At 44.4% G+C, this 23,588-nt stretch overlaps 1 protein-coding gene across 10 annotated transcripts in view; it reads left to right on the top strand.

The window, feature by feature from the left end:
- STAU2 (staufen double-stranded RNA binding protein 2) overlaps window positions 1-23,588 on the top strand; it is a 559,185-nt gene that overhangs the window by 178,401 nt on the left and 357,196 nt on the right. For all 10 annotated transcript variants that reach the window (XM_029591479.1, XM_029591480.1, XM_029591487.1 and 7 more), the window contains one exon: window positions 15,967-16,071. In XM_029591479.1, coding sequence (XP_029447339.1) covers window positions 15,967-16,071 — 105 coding nt within the window. The remainder of the gene's footprint in view (window positions 1-15,966; window positions 16,072-23,588) is intronic.

The following is a 23,588-nucleotide window of genomic DNA, read 5'->3' as shown; positions in this document are numbered from 1 at the left end:
GGTTGATTAATATGTGAGATTGTTTGCTGAGTGTTGAGGAGGGTTATTTCTGCATTTATTAGTTAGTGATCAGACCAGGGCAGTATGTTTGAGGAGTTGATTACGCAGTTATTCTGATTGGCAAAACGTAGGTCAAGGATGTGTCCTGCTTTCTGAGTGGGGTGTTTTGCAAATTGTGACCAGCCCATTGCTTCAATTGTATCAAAGATTTCATATGTTGTAGTTTTAGGTATGCTGTCTACATGTAGGTTAAAGTCCCCAATGATTTGGGTTGAATCAGGAGCAGGAAATGCTTTAGTGAAAATTTCGATTAGTGATGAGCATTCATTTTGGAGTGTTCCAATTGGACAATAGACCAACCCAATATTTAGTTGTGTTGATTTTAGTATTGCCACTTCGTAGGGAAGGTTAATTTCAACTTTATAGGGTTTGAGTTTCAGTTCTTTTTTTACAGATTATTAATAGACCCCCTTCTTTACGTTCGTGTCTGGGGAAGTGAAAGATATCATAGTTGGAATGATCAGTTTGATTAAGAGAACATCATCATTGTCTTTCAACCATGTTTCGGAAATACAGAAGATAGTAGGATTTAGTTCCCATTTATCAGTGGGATTTTCTTTGACAGCAATTGAACATTTAGTAAAAGGAGAGAGAACATTAGGCAGGAGGAGATTACAGGAGAGTTGTTACTTATCTTGGGATAGATCAGATTTTCGCTCTTTCTTTGAATTTTGAAGCTTTGAGTTCTGAAGATTTCCATGGCTTTCTCATCCTGAGATGGTTTTAATGAGATGGGCTGGCTCCATTCTATGATCTGTTTGGAAAGGGCTGTATTCCAAATTTATTTATTTTAGGCATCAGTTCAGGCGTGCATGAAGGGGCGCACAAAGAGGAAAGCCCCTTTGTTGCACTCCTTTGTGCATGCGCCAAGGGTGCGTGCCTTCCAGCGCAAGCACCTCCAGCATTGCAGCTGCTCCAAAGAGGATGCCGGTGATGGTGGTGGTGGGTGGGTGTCGGGCAGTGGGCAGGCTGGGAGAGGGACCATCTTCCTGGCATTGGCGTCCACCTGTGCCCCTTCCTTGTTCCGTCGAGGGGGAGGGACGCCTTCAACACGCTCTCTGTGCTGCCCCCAGTGCCGGTTGCTGCGGTTGCCATGGCCTGGAAAGCTGCTGTCATCTCTAGCAGTGTTGCAGCTGCTCTGAAGAGGACGCCAGTGATGGTGGGCTGGCGTCGGGTGGTGGGCAGGCCGGGGGAGGGACCATCTTCCTGGAGCCGGCATCCACCTATGCCCCTTCCTCGTTCCATCGGGGAGGGGGAGGGATGCCTTAGAACACTCTGTGGCAGATTTTCAAAGGGTTACGTGGGTAAGATAAGCGCATAACCCCCAAAAAGCTGCCCCTTCCACCCCCTGCGCGCGCCAAGCCCCGGGATGCGCGTAAGTCCCGGGGCTTTCCTGGGGGGCGTGTCGAGGGTGCGAGTTGTGGCTGGCACGTCATCGGGGGCGTTCTGGGGACGGGGCCGTGGCCTCCAGACCAGCCCCCGGACCGGAACATGGCGCGCCGGCTGGCACGCGCAAGTTACGCCTGCCTCGGGCAGGCGTAACTTGTAAAATAAAGGTAGGGGGGGAATTAGTTAGGGCTGGGGGGTGGGTTAGATTGGGGAAGGGAGGGGAAGGTGGGGGACCAGAAGGAAAGTTCCCTCCGAGGCCGCTCCGTTTTCGGAGTGGCCTCGGAGGGAACAGAGGATGGCTGCGCGGCTCGGTGCTCGCAGGCTGCAGATTTTGCGCATCCTTGCGCGTGCTGACCCTGTATTTTATAACATGCGCGTGGCAGCGCACACATGTTATAAAATCGGGAGTAGATTTGTTCGCACTGAGTTGAGCGAACAAATCTACTCCCGCACGCACCTTTTAAAATCTACCTCTCTCTGCGCTGCCCCCCGGTGCTGGTTGCTGCGGTCGCTGCGGCCTGGCTGGCCATTCTCACCTCTAGTAGCATTGCAGCTGCTCCGAAGAGGACACCGGTGATGTGAAGTGCAGTAAATCAAAAATTTAAATGGACTATTCTCTGAAGACAAGGTGATTACCTAGTCATACTGCTTGGTGATATTATAGGAAAATGGCTATAGTGATAACCTGTGATATGAATTCATTGATTTAAGGGAGCAGAAACACCTTTGATGGGGTAGATAATTAATTTTACTAGCAGCATAAAGTTTTTTCATTCAGTAGATATCATTTTGTTTTAAGTTTCTGGTTTAACAGAGCAAATTACCGTAGTTAAAAATACAATAAGAATTCCTGCATTTGACCCAGAGCCATTTTACACTTAGCAAATACAATGTCAATTAACTACTTTCAGCTGAAGCAGAAATCAAGTAATTTTTTCACCCTCTGCCATCAGGTCACTTTCTCTGAAGAGTTTGGGATCCTGTCTCAATTAGAGGGTAGCTCGCCAGCCCAACCTCCATGCAGGCAGGTTGCATCACAATCTCAGGGCAGCAAACCCAGAACGCTTACAGAATGTTTGCAAATGAAGTAGGCAGGAACAAGGTGAAGAAGTATCTACTTACTCAATGCTTTGGCAGGCATGAGATCAGCAACTGCTCCGCAGGTGCTGGAGCAGGGCTGAGCCAAATTTTGAACTCTGTATCGGTACCAAAATTATCTCGTTTCTACTGTTATCTTCAATGACCATAATGACCATAGGGTAAAAAAACAGAAAAAGGAAGAGGGTTTGAAATTGTAGTTTCACTTACCTGGGAATGAACTAATAAGTCTGTAAGATTAAGGCCACATTGGAATGTGAATCTTAAAGGAAAATCAAAACATTTATGTAATGCCAAAATGGGCCAATGGCGACTTATAATGGTCGTAAGATCAAGGGTGTGAGTGGAAAAGGGCAAGATGCAGTTAATACATCCTTCAGAGGATCGGGTTTGAGGGGAGAACAAAAGATCACGGTTTACAAAAAATGCACGTTTAAAGGCCTTCTGAAGCACCCGACGAGGGTACCCTCTCTCTCTCTGAAACGGGACACCATCTGTTTAGCTTGATACAAAAAATCAACTTTGGATGAACAGAGCTGGCGAAGCCTTAATAATTGTCCCACAGGTATGTTCTTCCTTAAATGAGAGGGATGATGACTATCATGCTTTAACAAGGTGTTTCGATCAGTAGGTTTTCAAAAAAGACCTGGATTCAAATGTGATTGTGATGTCCAAAAATGCGATTTGCTGGGAACTAATGCAAAAATTGAATTGTAAGTGTCTATTACATGAGCTTAACCAATCAATGAACATATAAAATTGTATATCGGTACCAGTCTAAATCATAAACACGTCAATATCGTCTCCATGTGTGAATAAAAGGAGCCCGGGCTGATGGATAAATAAACAATTCTTCAAACTTACTGACGTAGAGACAAGCCAGACTGGGGGCCATGGTGGCCCCCATAGCTATCCCTTTAATTTGTTGGTAAATTACAGATTGAAATTGAAATAATTTTTAATCAAAGCCAGACATGTGAGTGTTAATAAAAACGTAGTGGAAGTGCGAATAGGGTTAGGATGAAGATTAAGGATTTCTTCAATCAAAGTCAAAGCTTCATCTTGTGGGATATTTGAGAAAAGTGAGATAATATCCAGTGTGACTAAGAAACAAGAATCAGGGGGTAGTGAAGATTCTTGAAGAAGCGTAATGAAGTGACTGGAGTCCTTCACATATGAGTGACTTAGAGCTACAAAGGGTTGTATGAATAAATCTACAAATTGTAAGAGAGGTTCTAATACTGAGCCTATCCCCGAAACTATGGGACGGCCAGGGGGGTTCTGCATAATTTTCTGAGGTTATTTCCCCCCTTTTTCCTTTGGAGCAGTTTGTAACGCGGGATTCTCTATGTGTGAGGACTTAGCATCCTACTTGGTCCTTGGAGAAAACAAAGATGCTTACCTATAATAGGTATTCTCCAAAGACAGCAGGATGTAATTCCTCCCAAAACCTAGCCACCTCTCCTTGCAGTTGATTCTCCAGATTCTCATTTTAGCTATAGTATAGATTGAAGAGGCCCCACTTGTGGCAGGTTAGACCACACCTGCTTAACATTGCTGTTCATGCCACTAGGAATCATCTGTGTCTATCCCATGCATTTTTTAATTCCATTACTGTTTTTCTTACTACTACTTCCTCTGGGAAAGCATTCCAGGCATCCACTACCCACTATATGAAAAAAATATTTTCTGATGTTCCTGAATCTACTCCCTTGGATCTTCATATCTAGTTCTACAACTTCCTTTCCATTGATAAAGCTTTGCTTCTTGTGCATTAATAACTTTCAGGTATTTTAAATGTTTGTACCATCCCCTCTGTCTCACATCTCTTCTAGGGCAGTGGTTCCCAACCTTTTTCCCATCGTGACACACCTGACAGACCACGCTCACATGTGTGACACACTGCTCATTACAATTCACGGTGGAAATAAAAACTAAAGGCCCAGTATTATTTTTATTGTTAAGAATGACACAAGGGAAAGATAAGTACTCTTTCTGAACAGAAATTGCATAAATAAATAAATCCCATACCAAAACATCACAAATTTCCAGCAGTCAAACGGTAGCCACTTTATCTAAGAAAAGGCAACACTTAAAATATTACACCAGGCCTTAAAACACCAATACTCCTCCTATTAGGACCAAGCCAGGCTGCTATAGAGCTCTACACAGAAACTACATGCCAGCAGAAAACCTCACCTCAGTCACATGTTCAGACCCTCAACTAGCAAAGAATAAAGAGACCAGAAAGCATAACTAGAAACATGTAGACAAAAACTGAACTGGAAACTGCAACAAGCCAGAGAGACTGTATGCAGTGTAACAAAGGAAAAAGAGAAAGTTCATCAGTCCTCAAAACAAATCAAGAAATATAAAATTAATAGCAATAAAACCATACAAACAAAAAGAATAGATTCTTTCAAAAAGCTGATGAATGGAATATCCAATAATTAAAAATTCATATAAAAAATTTCTAGATACCAATAAAATATTTCAAAATAGCAGACACAAAGACCCAATAATGAAAAATAATAAGGATAAAAAAAATGCTTTTCTCTGCATACCTGGGAACATTTTATATCCAGGTCCTCTGAGATTGTTTTGAATTAGCAGAAGGAGGTATGGTTTGCTTGCAACTTTCTCCTCACTCTCAGTAACACACAAGCTCTCTCTCTCACAGTGGCTCTCAATCACACACGTATACACATGCTCTCTCACACACACACACACACACACACACACATATATATATATATATATATATATATATATATATATATATATATATATATATATATATAGGCTCTTAATCACCCATTTACAAACATGCTGTCTGTCTTTTCACACTTACACACACACAGGCTTTCAATCACACACTTACATATATGCTGTCTCTTTCTCTTACACGCATAGCCTCTCATTCACGCACTTACACACTTGCGCTCTCTCTTTCTCTCACACACGGGCTCTCGGTCACATACTTAAATGCGCTGTCACCTACACCAGCTCTCAATCACACACAGACACACTTGCTCTCTCTCTTTTATTTACGTACACAGGTTCTTAATCATACATACACATGATCTCTCTCACGCACAAAGGATCTCAATCACATACACATACTCTCTTTCACATAAACTGGTTTTCAATTACACACTTATACGTACAGGTTCTCAATCATACACTTACACATACAGGCTCTCATTCACTTACTTACATACATGCTGTCTCTCACACCCGCACAACACAGGATCTCAGCACATATGCTTGCTCACTCACTTATTCTCTCTCCCCCCCACTGAACTAATGGCAGTAGCAGCTTCCTATACTTTCAGCCCTCGCGGCCTCGAGAAAGGAGTCTCATCAGCTGCGGGTGCTGATGGTACTCCTTTTTTGTTCCAAGCTGTGCTGCTCTTCTTCAGGCCAATTCTGCACACACTACCATGGTCTCTTCTTCGTGCACGGACAGACGTTGCATACCACTTCCTCTTCCGGGCTGCGTGGGGGGGGGAGGGGGGGGCGGGAAGAAGAAACCATGCTGATGCCACTGACTCCAACTCTCCTCTTGCGTTCCGCCCTGGCTATCAGCATTTTAAGCCTGGACAGAAGACCTATTTTGCTGGGGCAGGGGCAGCAGCGGGGGACTGTGAAGAGTAGCGATACATCTGCATTTGGTTGGCGACCCACTGGCCTGTCGCAACACACCGGTTGAGAATCTATGGTCTAGGGTATGCATATTAGGGATGTGCTTTAATTTCATTTGTTTCAGAGTTAAGTGCGTAAATCCCGGACTTTATAATACATGCATAATGAATAGTATGCATATACTTTTAATAGTTTGAGTTTGTAAACATGTCAATTTTTTTACACATGTACTATAAATTCCAGGAGTTACACGCGTAACTTCAAAATGAATGAATCGTATGCACATCCATGATGCATATTAAGGTCCTCAAGTCTCATTTCATAAGGCTATTGGTACAAATCCTGCACACTTTTGGTAATCTTTTTATGGACCATCTCTAGCTTCTCTGTATCCTTTCTGAGATGCAGCCACCAGAATTGAGCAATGGTACTTTAGGTGCGGCCTCACCAACAACCTGTAAAGAGGCTTTATCGCCTCTTTTTTTTCTATTGCTTTTGCCTCACCCTATGCATCCCAGCATCCCTCTGGCTCTGGCCACCACCTTCTTATCAGTAGAATAAGTAGTTATCCGACTAAGTGATGGCTAATGAATGTGGCCAGATACTCAGAGGTTGCCACTTAGTCAGATAAGTAGGGATTTATTCAGCTAAGTGGCGCTGAATATTGACCTTTTTGTGCTTAATTAAGACTGATTATGAAGGGTTCATTCTTGTTAGCAGATAAGGAGGTTAGGGAAGAGAATGTCTCCTTTCATGGAAAGTTTTTAAAAACCATAATATTACCTTAGGATAAAGAAAACTATTGGACATTTTTAGCTGTTTGTGTAATTTTTCAGTTAAAGGTTCCATTTTGGTTTTGTTATATATGATCTATTGTACTATACCCTTGACCCTTAAATGTGATCTATTGTTTTACTTGCGTTGCACATCGTTTGGGAAGATTCTTATCAATGAAGCGATTAACAAATGATTTTTAAATAAATAAATAAATAAATAAATGTTATTAGACTGCTATAGTTCTGAGCAGGGGTGATATGATTCAGACTTTCAGATACTTGAAAAACTTTAATGATCCAAAGACAATGACAAACCTTTTCCGTCAGAAAAAAGTCAGCAGAACCAGAGGTCACGAGCTGAGGCTCCAGGGAGGAAGACTAAGAACCAATGTCAGGAAGTATTTCTTCACGGAAAGGGTGGTGGATGCCTGGAATGCCCTTTCGGAGGAAGTGGTGAAGTCTAAAACTGTGAAGGACTTCAAAGGGGCGTGAGATAAACACTGTGGATCCATCAAGTCTAGAGGGCGTGAATAAAGAGGAAGCAGCAAAACACTGCACGGAGCAGCAGTAGCCACAGAGGCATTCACGGAGCGGGATGCCAGTGGTTGGTGTTCCACCTTCACGGAGCGGAAGGATGGAGGGCTGCCATCTCCAAAAAAACAAAACAAAAACAAACAAACAAAAAAAAAAACCAGGGGTGGGTATGAGTATGGGGCAGGGGTGTGGCCTGCTTGTTGTAGCAGTTGCTACCCCTAATTGAGCTGGATGTTCACTTGGATGCAGATACGGCGCTGCTCTCTGCATTGGTAGTGGGGTGGAGGGGAATTGGGGATGGAGGGTACTGGAAGCCAATACTGGCAGGTGGGAGAGAGAAAAAGGGAAATAAAAAAAAAAATGGATAAGGTGCGTGGCTTGCTGGGCCGACTGGATGGGCCGTTTTGTCGTCTTCTGCCGTCATTTCTATGTTTCTATGTTTTCCTAGCGTGTAGCAGATGGACTCAGGACCAATGGGTATAGTGTACTCCTGATAGCAGTTGGAGATGGATCAGATTTCAATCTGACGTCATCCTTAGTACATATACCCCTGCAGGAAGTGCAGCTCTTCACTATTTTCCGTCTCCATAGCAGTTAGGGACTCTATGCACGCTCGCACAGCGTTAGAGTAATTTTACCAAAGAAAACCAAAATAAGAAGAAATCTTACCTCTACAGACGAGCCCTGCTCTCCTGCGGTGACACCCATTGGGTCCCTCCTCCAGTTGAGAATTCCAAGGTGATTTCCGCGATCCCTCGGAGGTAAGCCTCGGCCCGGCGGGGACCTAGCCCCCAACATCGGGTGAGGCTGAGAGGCAGCGGGTGCAACTTCGAGTGCGGCGGTGAAGGTATTTTTCCCTCTCCTCCCGCAGCCGGAGACCTCCCAGAATGAGACCGGGAAGCGCCGAGACAAGGTAAGGTAGAAATCTATTTAAAAGTCTCCGGTCTCCGAAGCTCGAGGAGTCTCACAGGTCACCAGCAGAGACCAGTGCCACTGGATTGATCTGCCCTAGCAGGGCTAGACCCCGGTTAAATCTGAAGGTCCTCCCACGTGGAGACCCTCCGAGGTGGTCGCCATATTGTCCATGAGGTCGCCGTCACCATTTTGATCTGTTCGCTGCCTTGTCCGCCGTCCTGATCCATGCGCACAGAGGCGAGCCGTGTGCACAAATACCTCGTGCGCACAACGTTGCACGCCCAAGTACCGTGCGCACAAGCGACGCGCATAGCTACGCGCTTACTGTGCCGGGTGCATAACTTCGATCTGTGCGCACAACATTCGCACATCTCCTGAGTGTGCACCAAATCTACGCACACAACTTTGACGCACCGGAGCGCATAACTGTATTTTACGCGCACAAAGCCATGGCACCACTGGAAAAGAAGCTCAAGGCTCAGGGCCTCTGCCCAGGATGCCACATTAGAGCTGCACAGCATGAGGAGGCCACCGCCCTGCTTATACAGTGCGAGGAGGCCCTGGGGGATCCAGCCCATGGCCCCCCCCCCAAAGCCGGTGCCGGGTTCCAGCTTCTCAAACAATTCGCTGGACCTAGCATCTCCCAGTGGGACCCTCCCTCAAACGAGGCTCCCCAGGGACACAGCACCTCTTAATTTAGAACCAGCATCTATCTCCTGGGTGGAATTCTTCAAAGGCCTGCATGCACATGCAGGCCTTTGAAGCCTTCGTCCACATGCAGCTGGAGTCTCCGATAATATGGCCACAACCTCCACCAGAGGACCTCAACATCCCAGGACCCTCGTTGCCCAGGGAAGTGATTCCACCACCCAGAAGCCCCACCTTCTGGGTCACGGACAACTCAGATGAGGAATCAGAACCCCTGGAGGAAGGGGAACTCCCTCCGGGGACAGAGCCCCACCAAACCAAGAGACGCTTCTTCACCAAGGACAAGCTTCCAGACCTGGTCACACACAGTTTGAAAGAGCTTACTATCCTGGGCACAAGTGCCTCGGGGGAACCTAAGGTGAATCCCCTGCTAGAGGGACTCCGTCAGACCTCCCGTCATTTCCCACTGTTACAAGCCGTCCAGCAGTTAATTGACCTGGAATGGGATGCCTCGGAGACTACGTTCAAAGGGGGGGGGGGTGCTCTGGCAGCCATGTACCCTCTGGACCCAGCTGCCAAAGACCTCCTGGCATGTCCGAAAGTGGATGCCATGGTCTGCGCGGTTTCAAAGCGCCCTACTATCCCAGTGGAGGGAGGAGCAGCACTCAAAGATACTCAAGACAGATGTCTGGAATCCATCCTCAAACAGTCCTTTGACGTCTCCGCTATGTCTTTACAGATCGCAGCCTGCAGTGCCGTGGTGACACGCGCCTGCTTATCACAGACCAGGAACAACACTCCTGGGGAAGCCCTGAAACCAGCAGTATCATTCCTCATGGATGCCGCTTCTGATCTGGTGCGCACCACAGTTAGAGGAGTGTCATCAGCCATGGCAGCCAGAAGACAACTCTGGCTCCGAAGCTGGTTGGCTGATGCATCTTCCAAAACGAGACTCACGAGGATGCCCTTCAAGGGAACCCTCCTGTTCGGAAGTGAACTAGAGAAACTAGCCAACAAATGGGGTGAATCCCCACTGCCGCGGCTACCGGAAGACAGGAATAAGAGAAACCAGCGACCCTTCCCCCGAACTTCCAGGGGCAGAGGATCACAGTGCTTCAACGGAGTCCCTCTAGCAGGGGATTCACCTTAGGTTCCCCCGAGGCACTTGTGCCCAGGATAGTAAGCTCTTTCAAACTGTGTGTGACCAGGTCTGGAAGCTTGTCCTTGGTGAAGCACATATCAAGCGGCTCACCCCGCAGGCAGGAGCCAGTCTTTTCGGAACAAGCACAACAAAAGGGGAGCCAGCTAGGGCCCAGGCCCCAGTCGCACCCCACAATGAAAATCAGCTGACCCGTCCAAAGGAAGAAGTCATAGGGGGCAGACTTGCCCTATTCTACCAAAGATGGGTCGAGATAACTTCGGACAAGTGGGTCCTAGCCATCATTTGAGAGGGATATTATCTGGATTTCTACCACCTCTCTCCGGACAAATTTGTGGAATCCCCCTGCCACGACTCTTCCAAGAGGATGGCAATGGAAGCTACACTGACCAGATTGTTAGCCTTAAAGGCTATAACACCGGTGCCTCCACAACAAATAAATACTGGATATTATTCCATCTATTTTATCGTTCCCAAGAAAGAGGGAACGTTCTGGCCCATCCTGGACCTCAAGTCGGTCAACCGTCACCTGAAGATTCCTCTCTTCCGCATGGAAACCCTACGCTTGGTAATAAGGGCGATACAACCGGGAGAGTTCCTTACATCCCTGGATCTGTCGGAAGCCTACCTACACATTCTGATCCATCAAGAGCATCAGTGTTTTCTACGCTTCATGATCCTGGACCGTCACTACAAGTTCCGGGCACTGCCATTCGGTTAGCCACAGCACCCCGGACATTCACCAACATCATAGTGGTGGTGGCAGCAACACTGAGGAAGGAAGGAATCCGCATACACCCTTATCTAGACGATTGGCTGATCAGGGCGAAATCCCCAGAGGAAAGCCACCAGGCGACCAACAGAGTCAAAACTCTACTGGAGAGCCTTGGGTGGGTGGTCAACATGAACAAGAGCTGTCTGCAGCTCTCCCAATCTCTAGAATACTTGGGAGTCCGGTTCGACTCAAAACAAGTCAAGGTCATCCTGACGCCAGCAAGGAGATCAAAACTGATGACCCAGTTGCGAACTCTGAGCGAGCTTCGCCCCACGGCATGGGACTACCTACAAGTCCTCGACCTCATGGCATCCAACTGGAAGTAGTGCCATGGGCAAGAGCTCACATGAGACCCCTACAGCGCTCACTACACTCACGATGGAATCCACTGTCCCAGAACTACACCATACGCCTTCAGCTCTCGGACAAAGTTCGGACCCAACTTTGATGGTGGCTACAAGAAGGCCATCTGAGCCAAGGAGTGAGACTATACTCACCAACCTGGATCCTGCTCACCACGGACGCCAGCCTACGAGGATGGGGAGCACACTGCCAGGAGCTAACCGCCCAAGGGCAATGGAACAAAGAAGAGTTGGGGTGGAACTTCAATCGCCTGGAAGCCCGGGCAGTCAGACTAGCCTGCCTATGGTTTGGTCACAGACTCCGAGACAAATCAGTCAGAGTAATGTCGGACAACGCCACAACAGTGGCCTACATTATATGTATTTATCTATCTATCTATCTATCTATTTATTTATTTATTTATTTATTTATTTAACAGTTTTTCTATACCGACATTAAAATACACATCATATCTGTTTACATTAAAACAAAAAGTAATGGAAATGGAAATTACAATGAACAGGGGATGGGGAAAACAGGGCAAACCAAGAAGAGAAATAGAGAAGGTAGGGAAGAAAACAGGATTAACAGTGCAAAACCATTAGAGATATAAATAATGGAACAAAAAGTAATTACAAAAGGAGCGGGGTAGCATATGTACAAAATTACAGTATTCAACACATTTCGTTGGAGTAATGAGGGTTACAACTGTGTGAAGCAGGAGGGCAGGAGTAGGAGAGCAATTAGTCTGGGAAGGCTTGGTGAAAAAGCCAAGTTTTTAGCATTTTTCGGAATTTTAGGGGGCATGGCTCAAGGCGGAAATGGAGGGGTAGGGTATTCCAGTGTCCCACTTCCATCTCAACCAAACCATCTCGCTACCATCGCCAGATGAGCATAAGAATTCGGAAGAGTCTTGCAGTCTATGCCATCTCAACGTCGGCAGACTCCTAGTCCGATACCTGGAAAGGTCGGAATCCGAACGAAAGACGGACCATTTATTTGTTCTTCACAGCAGGAAGAAAAAGGGGAAGTGGCCTCGCGAGCAATCATAGCCCGCTGGATCAAAGAAGTCAAGGCGGCCTACGTAGAAGCAGGCAAGCCACCGCCTTTACAAGTCAAGGCCCATTCCACTAGTGCCCAGGCAGTGTCCTGGGCGGAAACCAAGACGCTGTCGCCCGCCGAGATCTATCGAGCGGCGACATGGCCCTCCATCCACACCTTCTCCAGGTTTTACCGCTTGGATGTTCAGGCTCGAGAGGACACAGCATTTGCAAGGGCAGTACTAAGTGGGTCATGGGCAGCCTCCCACCCGGTTCGGGAGTAGCTTTTATACATCCCATTGGTCCTGAGTCCATCTGCTACATGCTAGGAAATGGAGAAATTACTTACCTGATAATTTCATTTTCCTTAGTGTAGACAGATGGACTCAGCATCCCACCCATGGCTGCCGTTACTCTTGGAATTCTCGGGTGACATCCCTGAGAGCGAGGGGTTCACGGGTAAGCCATGCTTTCCTTCAGCTAGGACACCCATCCTACCGGGTGTCGACGTTTCTCGGTTGAGGGCACTGGCGGTCTCCAGCTATAACCAAGTCAACCGGTCCAAATTAATTAAGTTAACCAAGTAATAAAGTTAATCAAGTTATCCAAGTTATAAAGTTAATCAAGTTATTCAAATTGTTCAGTCATACATGTATCCACAATTGCTTTTCGAGTAGAATACTGAAGAGCTGCACTTCCTGCAGGGGTATATGTACTAGGGCTGACGTCAGATTGAAATCTGATCTGTCTCCAACTGCTATCAGGAGTACACTATACCCATTGGTCCTGAGTCCATCTGTCTACACTAAGGAAAACGAAATTATCAGGTAAGTAATTTCTCCATTGTAAGTTGTACTGGTTTTGTTTTGTGATCTGTTACCACTTAACATCTTGCATGCCAGAAGACTTGACACATTATTTTCTCAATGTTCCGGATTATTCTTCTATCCATGGAGTTTAGAATCCTAAATTTTATAAAGACGAATGTCACATATTGTAAAGTTGAACTCCACATTGTCATTTACATGACAAAATGTTACAAAAACACAAGAAACATAATTTCTTAGGAGGAAATTACATTTAGTGCTAATATTCAAAGTGAATTCTGCACATAAAACACTGTTTTACAAAAAGAAATTGTCTATTACAAAATTGTTCTTCCAAAATGCAAGTTAACTTATGTATGTGTATCATGTTCACAAATAAGTTTAGCCGGACTGAGAGGAGGCATTTCAGGTGGTGGGATTTAGATTTATGTGCACATTTTGTAAACGTCAGGGATATGCACAGGAGCATTTTGTGCATTCCAAACAGCAGCTTTAATTTGTGCAGAGATAATCCTTAAAGTGGATTTATGCATGCAAGTACATTTTAAATACTGGTGGGGCTTACGTGCATTTTTGCCAACTTTCTTATGTGGGCTATTTGAAAATTACTCAGTTAGTGTTGGTTTTATGCACTTGTAATTTATATTTTATTACGTTTTCAACAGTTTTACACTTATGAAATCAGGAAATCATGGAAAAATGTAACAATAATCATATGTATCTTATACATACATATTGAAAAAGCATTAATTTACATGGAAACCTTCAATATTACACTCCCATTAACCTATAATTGGGGGGAGGCAATAATTTTATATAATAGAAAACAAAAGTAACCAGTAGTATATTAAATACAGGTAGGAGAAGTTATTTTCTTTTTTACTTGGCCTCTGTCTCTGATACAGAAGTTAGAGCCTTGTCTGATAGAAAAACTTCCAATTGGATCGGATCTAAAAATCCATATTTCTTTCCTTTATAATTTAACAGACATAAACACGAAAATTTTAGAAAAAATGTTGCACCAAGTGCCACAACTTTTGATTTTAAGGTCAAAAAAGTCCTCCTCCTAGCCTGAGTAGCACGTGCTACATCAGGGTAGATTTGGACTCGATGTCCCCAAATAATATATCTTTTACTGAGAAATATTTTTTAAATAGCTTTTCTTTATCCTGTTCAACTAAACAAGAGATTGTCAAAGTAGCTCTGCTATTTATCAGGTCTACCGAGTCTTCTAAAAAGGTCGATAGGCCTGGTGAGGATGGTTCTTCCCCTTGGTCAAAACCTCTAATATTAGAGGTTTTCCTAGGTAAATAATAAATTTTTGAAAGCTTGGGGATTTCTTCATCCTCATATAGCAGAATTTCCTTTAAATACTTCTTAAATAGTTCCCAGGGTGAGAGAAGTCTCGTTATAGGAAAATTAATTAAACGTAAATTTTTTACCCTCATTAAATTTTCCATATATTCCATTTCTTTGTGAATGATAAGACTGTCCTTAATAAAAGCATTTCCTGACTCTTGTACCAATTGTAATTTACTTGTGACAGTTAACATATCCTTTTCACATTTCTCTATTTTCTTTTCATGCAATTCAATAGACATCTTATTTTCCTTAATTACTGATAATAATGATTCATTCATTTTAATAATATTACCATCTAACTTCATAATCATTCTCCCTAGATCTTCAAGGGTAAAATTCCCCTGTATTCCTCCAGGGGATAAGCTACCCTGACTAACAGCAGGAACAATCCCTTCTACTATGGAAGTAATTGTTTTTTCAGTCCCGGGAGCTTCAGCCTGATTTCTTAGGCTAATGTCCACTTGGACTTGTCCTACCGGAGTTCTCGCTGGGTCCGATGTCACCACTCCAGCGGGTTGTAGGGGAGACTTTGGGCCTTCACCGGGACTCAGAGAAGCAAACGAATCTGCTCCTTCACTGTCCTCTTTCGGTGTATCCACCAACCTTACCACGAGGTGGTTCATGGGTCCTGTGGTGCGTTGTTGACCGGGTGACGAGGTTACAATCCGGGCCTTCCTCTTTCTCCCCATTAAACAATTATATTCCAAGAAAATATGTATTGCCGGCTCCCAGCCTTCTCCGGCCTAAGCCGGCCAAAGCCGCGCGCCCCTTCGGCACGCGCGGCTTAGGCGAGGCGCCGGCGGCTGCGTGGCGCCGCCCCTCCTCAGATTTTATAGTCGGGGGGGTGGGGGACATCCGACTGACGTCACTAGTCAGCGACTGCAGCCTGGCGTCTCAGCTGTTGTTTTACCGGCACAGTATCTCAGTTGGAGCGGACTCTCCTCGTTCCTGCACGCCTCCTCCCGCTTCTGTGCAGCCCCTCCGCAGATTTTATAGTCGGGGGGGTGGGGGACGTCCGACTGACGTCACTAGTCAGCGACTGCAGCCTGGTGTCTCAGCTGTTGTTTTACCGGCACAGTATCTCAGTTGGAGCGGACTCTCCTCGTTCCTGCACGCCTCCTCCCCTTATGCACTTAAATGGCTGTTATACCCACACAAGTTATGCCCTCTGAAGAGGAGCTTGTAACTTTGGGAAACTTATTCTGTGCATGTACTGGGCCAATTACCTGCAAATTTTCAAAGTGAACTTGTCGCATAAGTTTGGTTAGAAACTTTGAGGAAAAGTCTGTATGTAAAAGGTAACCACAGACTTTACCTGACTATGCATAATAATAAATAGTTCTTAAAATAAGTATTTTATTATGTAATACATTTTTTATTACTTTGTATGATTCAGAATGGAGAGGTAGGACAAGACACTGAAGACAAGGATGCAAACAAATCTGAAATCAGTCTGGTGTTTGAAATTGCTTTGAAGCGTAACATTCCTGTTAATTTTGAGGTACGTAATAAATATTTTCTGTTATGATGCTAATTTCTTTTTTTCTCGCAGAACTAATTCATTTAGCATATCAGTATAATAAAGACTCTCTTTTTTTTATCTATGATAAAGTTATTTTTTGACAGATAAATAATTTAATTATTTCCTTGATTCCTATTTCAGGTAATAATCCTTGGGCTAATGTCCTCCCATAGAACTCTAAGTGGCATCTTTAAATTCCAAATGCTTACGCTGTTATAATTTCCCATTCTTTCTTTAAACCCCTCTTTTTTCCAGGATTCCCTGTCAGGGGGAAGGGGGGTGGGAGAATAATTGCCAGTGTTGTTTAAATATTCTGTAAGGTGTACAATTATAATCATGCTCACAATGGATGTGGATCCAACATATCTTTACTTATAACTGATGTTATATGGAACTAAATGATAATGTACAAGTCCTTGTTCACTACAATCCATTACATACTCCAGTTCCACTAAATCTGTGACTATGTACTGATGATTTGGTCTAATCTTCTATTTCTACATCCCTTCCCAATTTCAGGGGTAGTTTTGGTGCTCTCTCCAAGAATTGGTGGAATAGGACAATTAAGCTAACTTTAGATGCATAAAATAAAGTCCCATTTGTCATACCTTGATGCAGATGTCATGACTATATTTCTTACTTTTTATCCAACCTACTCCAGAATATCCTGATGATATTTCAGTATTTAACACCAGATGGGTGACATGGTTCACCTGTCCTCGCATTTCTCTCTTCCTCTCAGGAATGATTGTGACTCCATTCCTTTCATTGACCTTTGAAGGGTCCATGGATCTCTCCGAGTGAGAGATGCCAAAAAACTCCTTTCCAAATGATGGTTCCTAAATTCCCTTGGCACTGGGGAATTTAGCTGGTTGACAAAAGTAAAACCTAGGCTTCAGTAAACAGAAAAGGTGAAGGAAGGGTAGATGAAACTTCCTACAACATAAAAGTCCAATGGAAAGAAAAATTAGGTTTTCAAAAAAAAAAAAATGTTTATTTTGACTTTATTCCTAGCCCAGACTTTAATTGTTAAGGCGCAAGGGTATTCCTCTCCAAAACAAAAGGAAATAAAACAGGAGTAGGAACAACTCCATCCTGTCTCCTCAAAGGTCAACTAAAAATTTCAAACTCTGAAATAGTGTCTCCGGCTTTTATAAAGCCAGGACATTACCAGTTCAGCTGCCACATGGGGGAGCTGTTACACAATTAGGGATATGTCTACCTGCACAGATGGCACAATCTTTTTAGTAGAGACCCAGTAGGACTCTAGTCAGGTATACCGAGGAAACTTTTCAAACAGATAACAGAGGAGCATGGATTTTTACCCATGGATTTTGTATCAGTTTTCGAAGGGAAAGCTTTCTCTTTGAAAATTGTCTAAGAAAAATTACCCACACAAATGTGTACCTCCTTTTTCTGCTAATACTTTTTCTGCCTAAAAATATGCTGGTATTTTTTTTAAATTCATAAGTAAGTACATATTTGCAAAACTCTCCCAAACCTCTCTTTATCTTTCCCCATCCCTACCGGTAACACTCCCTTTTACCACTGGAAAATTATATGTGTAATTCTCTGAGGACAAGCAGGATGGAGGCCCTCTTACACGGCTGACATTATCAAATGGAACTCAGCACAGAAATTTGATTTCTGAGTTTCCAGAAACTTTGAATAAGCCCTACTGGGCATATGCAGTATGCTGGGGTAAGCAAACATTTTGAGCCATGGCCTTTCAATTCTTGCATTCGGTTGGTTAGGTTATTATAATGTGTGTGTGTGTGTGTACACACATGCATACATGAAGGATATTCATCAGGCAGCCTCACTTCGAAACATTGGCTCAAAGCCCTCATTTTGTTTCCTTGTTAAGTGCCTGGAAGAAATAAGCACAGAGAGGCAGACCCAACACCCAGTCAGACACAAAAAGAAATAGACACCTCATACCCAGATATTCAGAGACACAGACACTGGCAGAAAGTGAAACAGAAAGTTACCCCATACACACACAGACACAGAAAGACAAAGACAGACCACACTTAGACACAAACACCCCACAGAGAGAGACAAACCCAGCACCCAGATAGGTACAGAGTCGTAGAGATACCACACCTAGATAGGGCTGGTGCTTTCATTAGGCAAACTAGGCAGTTGCCTAGAGTGTGAAAATTTTGGGCTTGTCAAAATTTCTCCAGTATGAGGTCCAGAAGGGTGCTATGCCAGAACCAATATCACTAAGGAAATGCACACTGCTGGAGCCATGACTGCTGAAGAAGGGAGCTGTGCTGGAACTGCTGTCAATAGGTGAGCTGGGAAAGGGGTGCATGACCAAAGGTTTGCCTAGGGCAACAAATACCCTTGCACTGGCCCTGGCCCTAGACAGAAAAACACAGACACACCATACCCAGATAGTACACAGATAGTGCACAGACAGAGCACATGAGAAGGACAAAGAGAGGCAGCACATCACACCTAGACTTAGAGAGAGACAAAGGCAGACAGACCACTGTCCAGAATGGTGAGGCACAGACCACACACCAGAATGGTGAGCACTGGAAAATTTATGAAAAAACATTGATGCCAGCCAAAACTTTCTAGGAGCTGAGAAACTTTTTTTGTTGCTTTTTTTACTGTTTTCACTAATTTTTCCTAGTTTTCTCTGCATTTTTATATTTTTCTTAGTTTGCTCATCTTTTCTATTTTCTCATGTTTTGACTTGTTTAACCATTTTCTTACACATTTTGCCTTTATTATCCATTCCCCGCCTCCTCGTTTTCTCTGGCCTCTTTGCCCATTCCCCTCCCCTACTTCACCAATTCTTTCCCATGGGATGAGTACCAGCTATGATCTTTCTCCCTGTGAGGCTGAGGGTGACAGCTGTTCTTGATTGTGCTCCCATTCTAGTACAAATTACGCGGCTCCCTGCCCAGGTCTGCCATAGCAGAAGCATCTTCTCTCCCCAGCTCACCAAAAGAGATGCTTCGATATGTGGTAGTGCATCAACATTGAGAGGGCATTGATCCCTCTCAACATTGCATGCCAGGCAGGACCAAATGAACATATCATCTTCTGTATCCTCCTACCCAAAGAGAATGAAACATTTAGACTCTTCAGTTCAAGCATTGGTGAGCTCTGATCATATGCATCAGTAAAGGCCAAGAAACATTAGCATTAGTCTCCATTAATGAGTGATGCTTGGGAAGCCTTATATCCCCTGAAGCGCTCCTATGATTAAGAAAGTTCCATGCAATCCCTGGCATCATGTCAGTCTCTTAAGGGTCAAGATGTCAGCCTCCAATGTAACTCTGGTATTCCAGGAAAATGTGGCCTCTTCTCCTGCCTCCCAAGTCGTGTTGATATTGGCAACTTTTGAGGAGAAGCTGAATAGGAAAATCCAGGAAGCTCTGATTGTAAGATACAGAGCCATCAGTGCACTGGCATCAATGGCATTGGTGTCCCTGCAGACGAATGTCCAGTTGCTACTAAAATCCCTGCTGGCACCCAGCAGAATGGTGCTGATGCCGATTTTTCAGAGGGGAGTTGATATCAGATACCACTGCTCCAATGATAATCCTGTGTACGCGTTTTGTTTTTTTCTGGCTTCTAGGAAAGACTCCATGAGAGAGTCCTATAAGTTGAGTGGAGGAGATTTCCTGTTTGATCTAAGGGAAAGGTCCTAGATCCTTTTTCATGCACCTTACAAAAACTGCTTGATTACCTTCTGCATCTTTCAGAGTTAGGATTTAATACCAAGTCAGGATTCACCTTAGTGCAATTAGTGCTTACCACCACCATCTGCTGTATAAGGTAAAACCCATCTCTATACAGCTTTTTGTTATCTCGTTCATGTAGGGCCTGCTTCATTTGAAGCCTACCATTAAACCTCCCAAAGTGTCTTGGGACCTCAACATGGTATTGACCTAATTGATTAAAGTTCCCTTTGAGCTTGTAGGCTCTTTTGAGCTGAAGCACCTAATCTGGAAGGTCATATTTGTGGTGGCATTCACTTTAGCCTACAGAGCCATTGAGCTCCAGACCCTAATGACTTAATCACCTTATACCAAGTTTGTTCTCAATAGAGTAGTTCTGTTCCATGTTACCCAGTCAATCGTTCTTTCAAAACTTTATTTATTTATTGACATTTATGAACAAACACTATATAGTTTATACTGCAAGAGAGCCTTGGCCTTCTATCTGGTGTGGACTGAAGCTCTTAGAAAGTTCACCCATTTTTTAATTTCTTTTGAAATCAACAAACTTGGAATTGCCATGGCCAATCACATTCTTTCTATCTGACTAGAAGATTGTATTTCCTTCTATTATGCCCAGATAATCCTGATTTTGGTGGATCATGTCGTAGCTTTAGTGTTGGAGACATGGCAGCGTTGGTAGTCCAATCAAGATTGGCCTCCATGGAGGAGATCTTCAAGACTGCAATATGCATTGCTTTGACAGGAATTCCCAATGTGATGGTAGATTTGACCAGTCTATCCTGAGAATTCTTTTTGACGAGTAGAATCCAAATCCATTCCCTCTAGTGCTTGTTATTTTGGTTCTACTTTGTGAGTCTTATATAAGCGAACAGTCACATATTTTATTCCAGTCTAGGTTTTACACATTTATTTATTATACTGTGCATAGCTTTGTGAGGATAGTGCTGGATTCTAATTATGATAGGTTCTACTGTTGATCTGATTTGAGGTATCCATAAATTTACAGTATCTCATGTAATTTGTTTGCTGCATGATTAACATACTAGTTCTAGATAGGTTGTGTTTAAGTGACTAGGGATATTATAAGATTGTTAGAATTTTGTCAGTCATTTGATTTGTACTTTAATGATTAGATATATGATAAGCAAGGGTTGAAAAATAATCATTTACTTGTTTATTTGCATTGCTTTGTTGTATGTTGTATGTTTATCTAATCCTTCCTCAAACTTTCTAGGAAAGGCAGTTGGCAAATTTAAATAAATAAACAAGGGTTTCTCCCCCTCAGCTATGTAGTGGCCCTTATATAGGCATATGTTGAACAGTGTGGACAATAACAGAATTTATAGTGAGCTGTTTTTTAAATCTGTAAGACATAGTGTCCTGCTGGTCTGTTTTGATGTTTTTTCAAAGAATCTCCTTTTATGATGTAAAATTAAATTCTCCTAGGACAAGCAGGATGGTAGTCCTCACATATCATCAGATGGAGCCTAACACAGAAAACTTTTGTCAAAGTTTCTAGAAATTTGACTGGCACAATGAGCATGCCCAGTGTGCTACTATCCACGTGTCCACGCTGGGTCCCTATTCAATCTCTTTTTCTTTCTGTGAAGTGTTTGTCATGCAGTTGTGGCGCTCTGCTCTTTTTAAAGTATTTTTCTTGGTCGGTTACTATCCTTTTCTGCACGGGTCCCTCTTCTCCTGGTCGGTGTCCCAGTGAGGTGGAGCGATAAGTTTTAATTTATTCACGATCGATTCCCGGTGAGTCACTCCTCGGTGGACGCTGGTCCTCAATCACTTGTTGGCAGGTTTTCATGGTGTCGTCTGGTTTTCGCCGATGCCCCCAGTGCCCATGGACATTGTCCCTCACAGATCTGCATGAGGTTTGCATCTTTTGCCTGGGGGCGTTGCACAATGTCTGGAGATGCCGTATTTGCGATTAAATGATCCCCAAAGGCCATCACACCCATCTGGATAAGATGGAGAAGGTTTTTGGGTCCAAAAAATCTGATCCATCGACTCTGGCATCAAGAGCGTCAACAGCCAGAGGCTGCAGGGAAACTTTGGACATGCCGTCAATGTCTGCCCCTCTGTCGGGGCCCTCTCTCTCAAGAGAGCGAGTCTGGGGATAGGCTGTCTCTGGTATTATTGCACTCCACAACATTGGGATCATCTCCATTCACTTCAGCGCCAGGGAAAGACTGGGCCGAACATCAAGGTCAATCCCAGAAGCATCGACACTGGTTGTTGCCGATGCACGGCACTGGGCTTGGTTTGGCATTGATGGCTGCCGTGATTCCACCAAGCGACCCCATGGGGAGGAGGCCTTGACCTCCACTGGACCCAGGAGTCCCAGGTGTTCCCCACCAATGCCGGTGCTGGGCACCAAGCTCTCGACACCTTTTCAACCTTCTCAATCCATCCTATCTTTGGTGGATTTTTTAGGAGGAGCTGAATTGCAGGCTACAGCTGGTGGTGCTCTGAGCCCTGCAGTATGTTGAGCTGCCAGCTTCCCTGGCCTCTGTGCTGGTGTCAGAGCCAGCGGCTTCCGTGTTGGCACCCCCTGCTAGAGCACCTGGAAATCATTCTGGGTTCACTGCCAACGCAGCCAGTGCCCGGGATTCGTTAGTTTCCCAGCAGCCACCAATGCCTCCTTCTTCCAGAGCAATTTCCATCATGGGTTCCTCCAAGGAGGAAGAGTTGATCCGGCTGACTGTGCCGTCCGGTCCCTTGGTCCCACGACCAGAATTTTCCGGTCCGGTTCCCAGGCCATATGGGGCCTTGATGCCTCCGGTGCTGTCGGTACCCTCGATGCCTGCAGTGCCTTTGATGCCCAGGCCGAAATGCCTGGTCAGGGACCCTCCATGATGGCCCCAGAGGACTTTAGTGAGAAGGATGCTCCATATGACCTGGGGGGGACGATATCTCTGAGTCTTCTGCAGATTACTCAGGAGACCTTCCATTGGACCCTTCTCCTCCCAACAAGAGACGAAGGTTCCCGCTGGAGGACCTCACCTTTACAGAATTTATCTGCAGAATTTATCCGGGCAATGGCGGAGGCTATGCCCATTCCAACTCCTAGGAACATAAGAACATGCCATACTGGGTCAGACCAAGGGTCCATCAAGCCCAGCATCCTGTTTCCAACAGTGGCCAAATCAGGCCATAAGAGCCTGGCAAGTACCCAAAAACTAAGTCTATTCCATGTTACCGTTGCTAGTATTAGCAGTGGCTATTTTCTAAGTCAACTTAATTAATAGCAGGTAATGGACTTCTCCTCCAAGACCTTATCCAATCCTTTTTTAAACACAGCTATACTAACTGCACTAACCACATCCTCTGGCAACAAATTCCAGAGTTTAATTGTGCATTGAGTAAAAAAGAACTTTCTCCGATTAGTTTTAAATGTGCCATATGCTAACTTCATGGAGTGCCCCCTAGTCTTTCTATTATCCGAAAGAGTAAATAACCGATTCACATCTACCCGTTTAGACCTCTCATGATTTTAAACACCTCTATCATATCCCCCCTCAGCCATCTCTTCTCCAAGCTGAAAAGTCCTAACCTCTATAGTTTTTCCTCATAGGGGAGCTGTCCCATTCCCTTTATCATTTTGGTAGCCCTTCTCTGTACCTTCTCCATCATAATTATATCTTTTTTGAGATGCGGCGACCAGAATTGTACACAGTATTCAAGGTGCGGTCTCACCATGGAGCGCTACTGAGGCATTATGACACTTTGCGTTTTATTCACCATTCCCTTTCTAATAATTCCCAACGTTCTGTTTGCTTT

Source organism: Rhinatrema bivittatum, chromosome 2 (genome assembly GCF_901001135.1).
Source record: "Rhinatrema bivittatum chromosome 2, aRhiBiv1.1, whole genome shotgun sequence".
Lineage (NCBI taxonomy): Eukaryota > Metazoa > Chordata > Amphibia > Gymnophiona > Rhinatrematidae > Rhinatrema > Rhinatrema bivittatum.
This window is presented reverse-complemented; position numbering and strand designations above follow the sequence as displayed.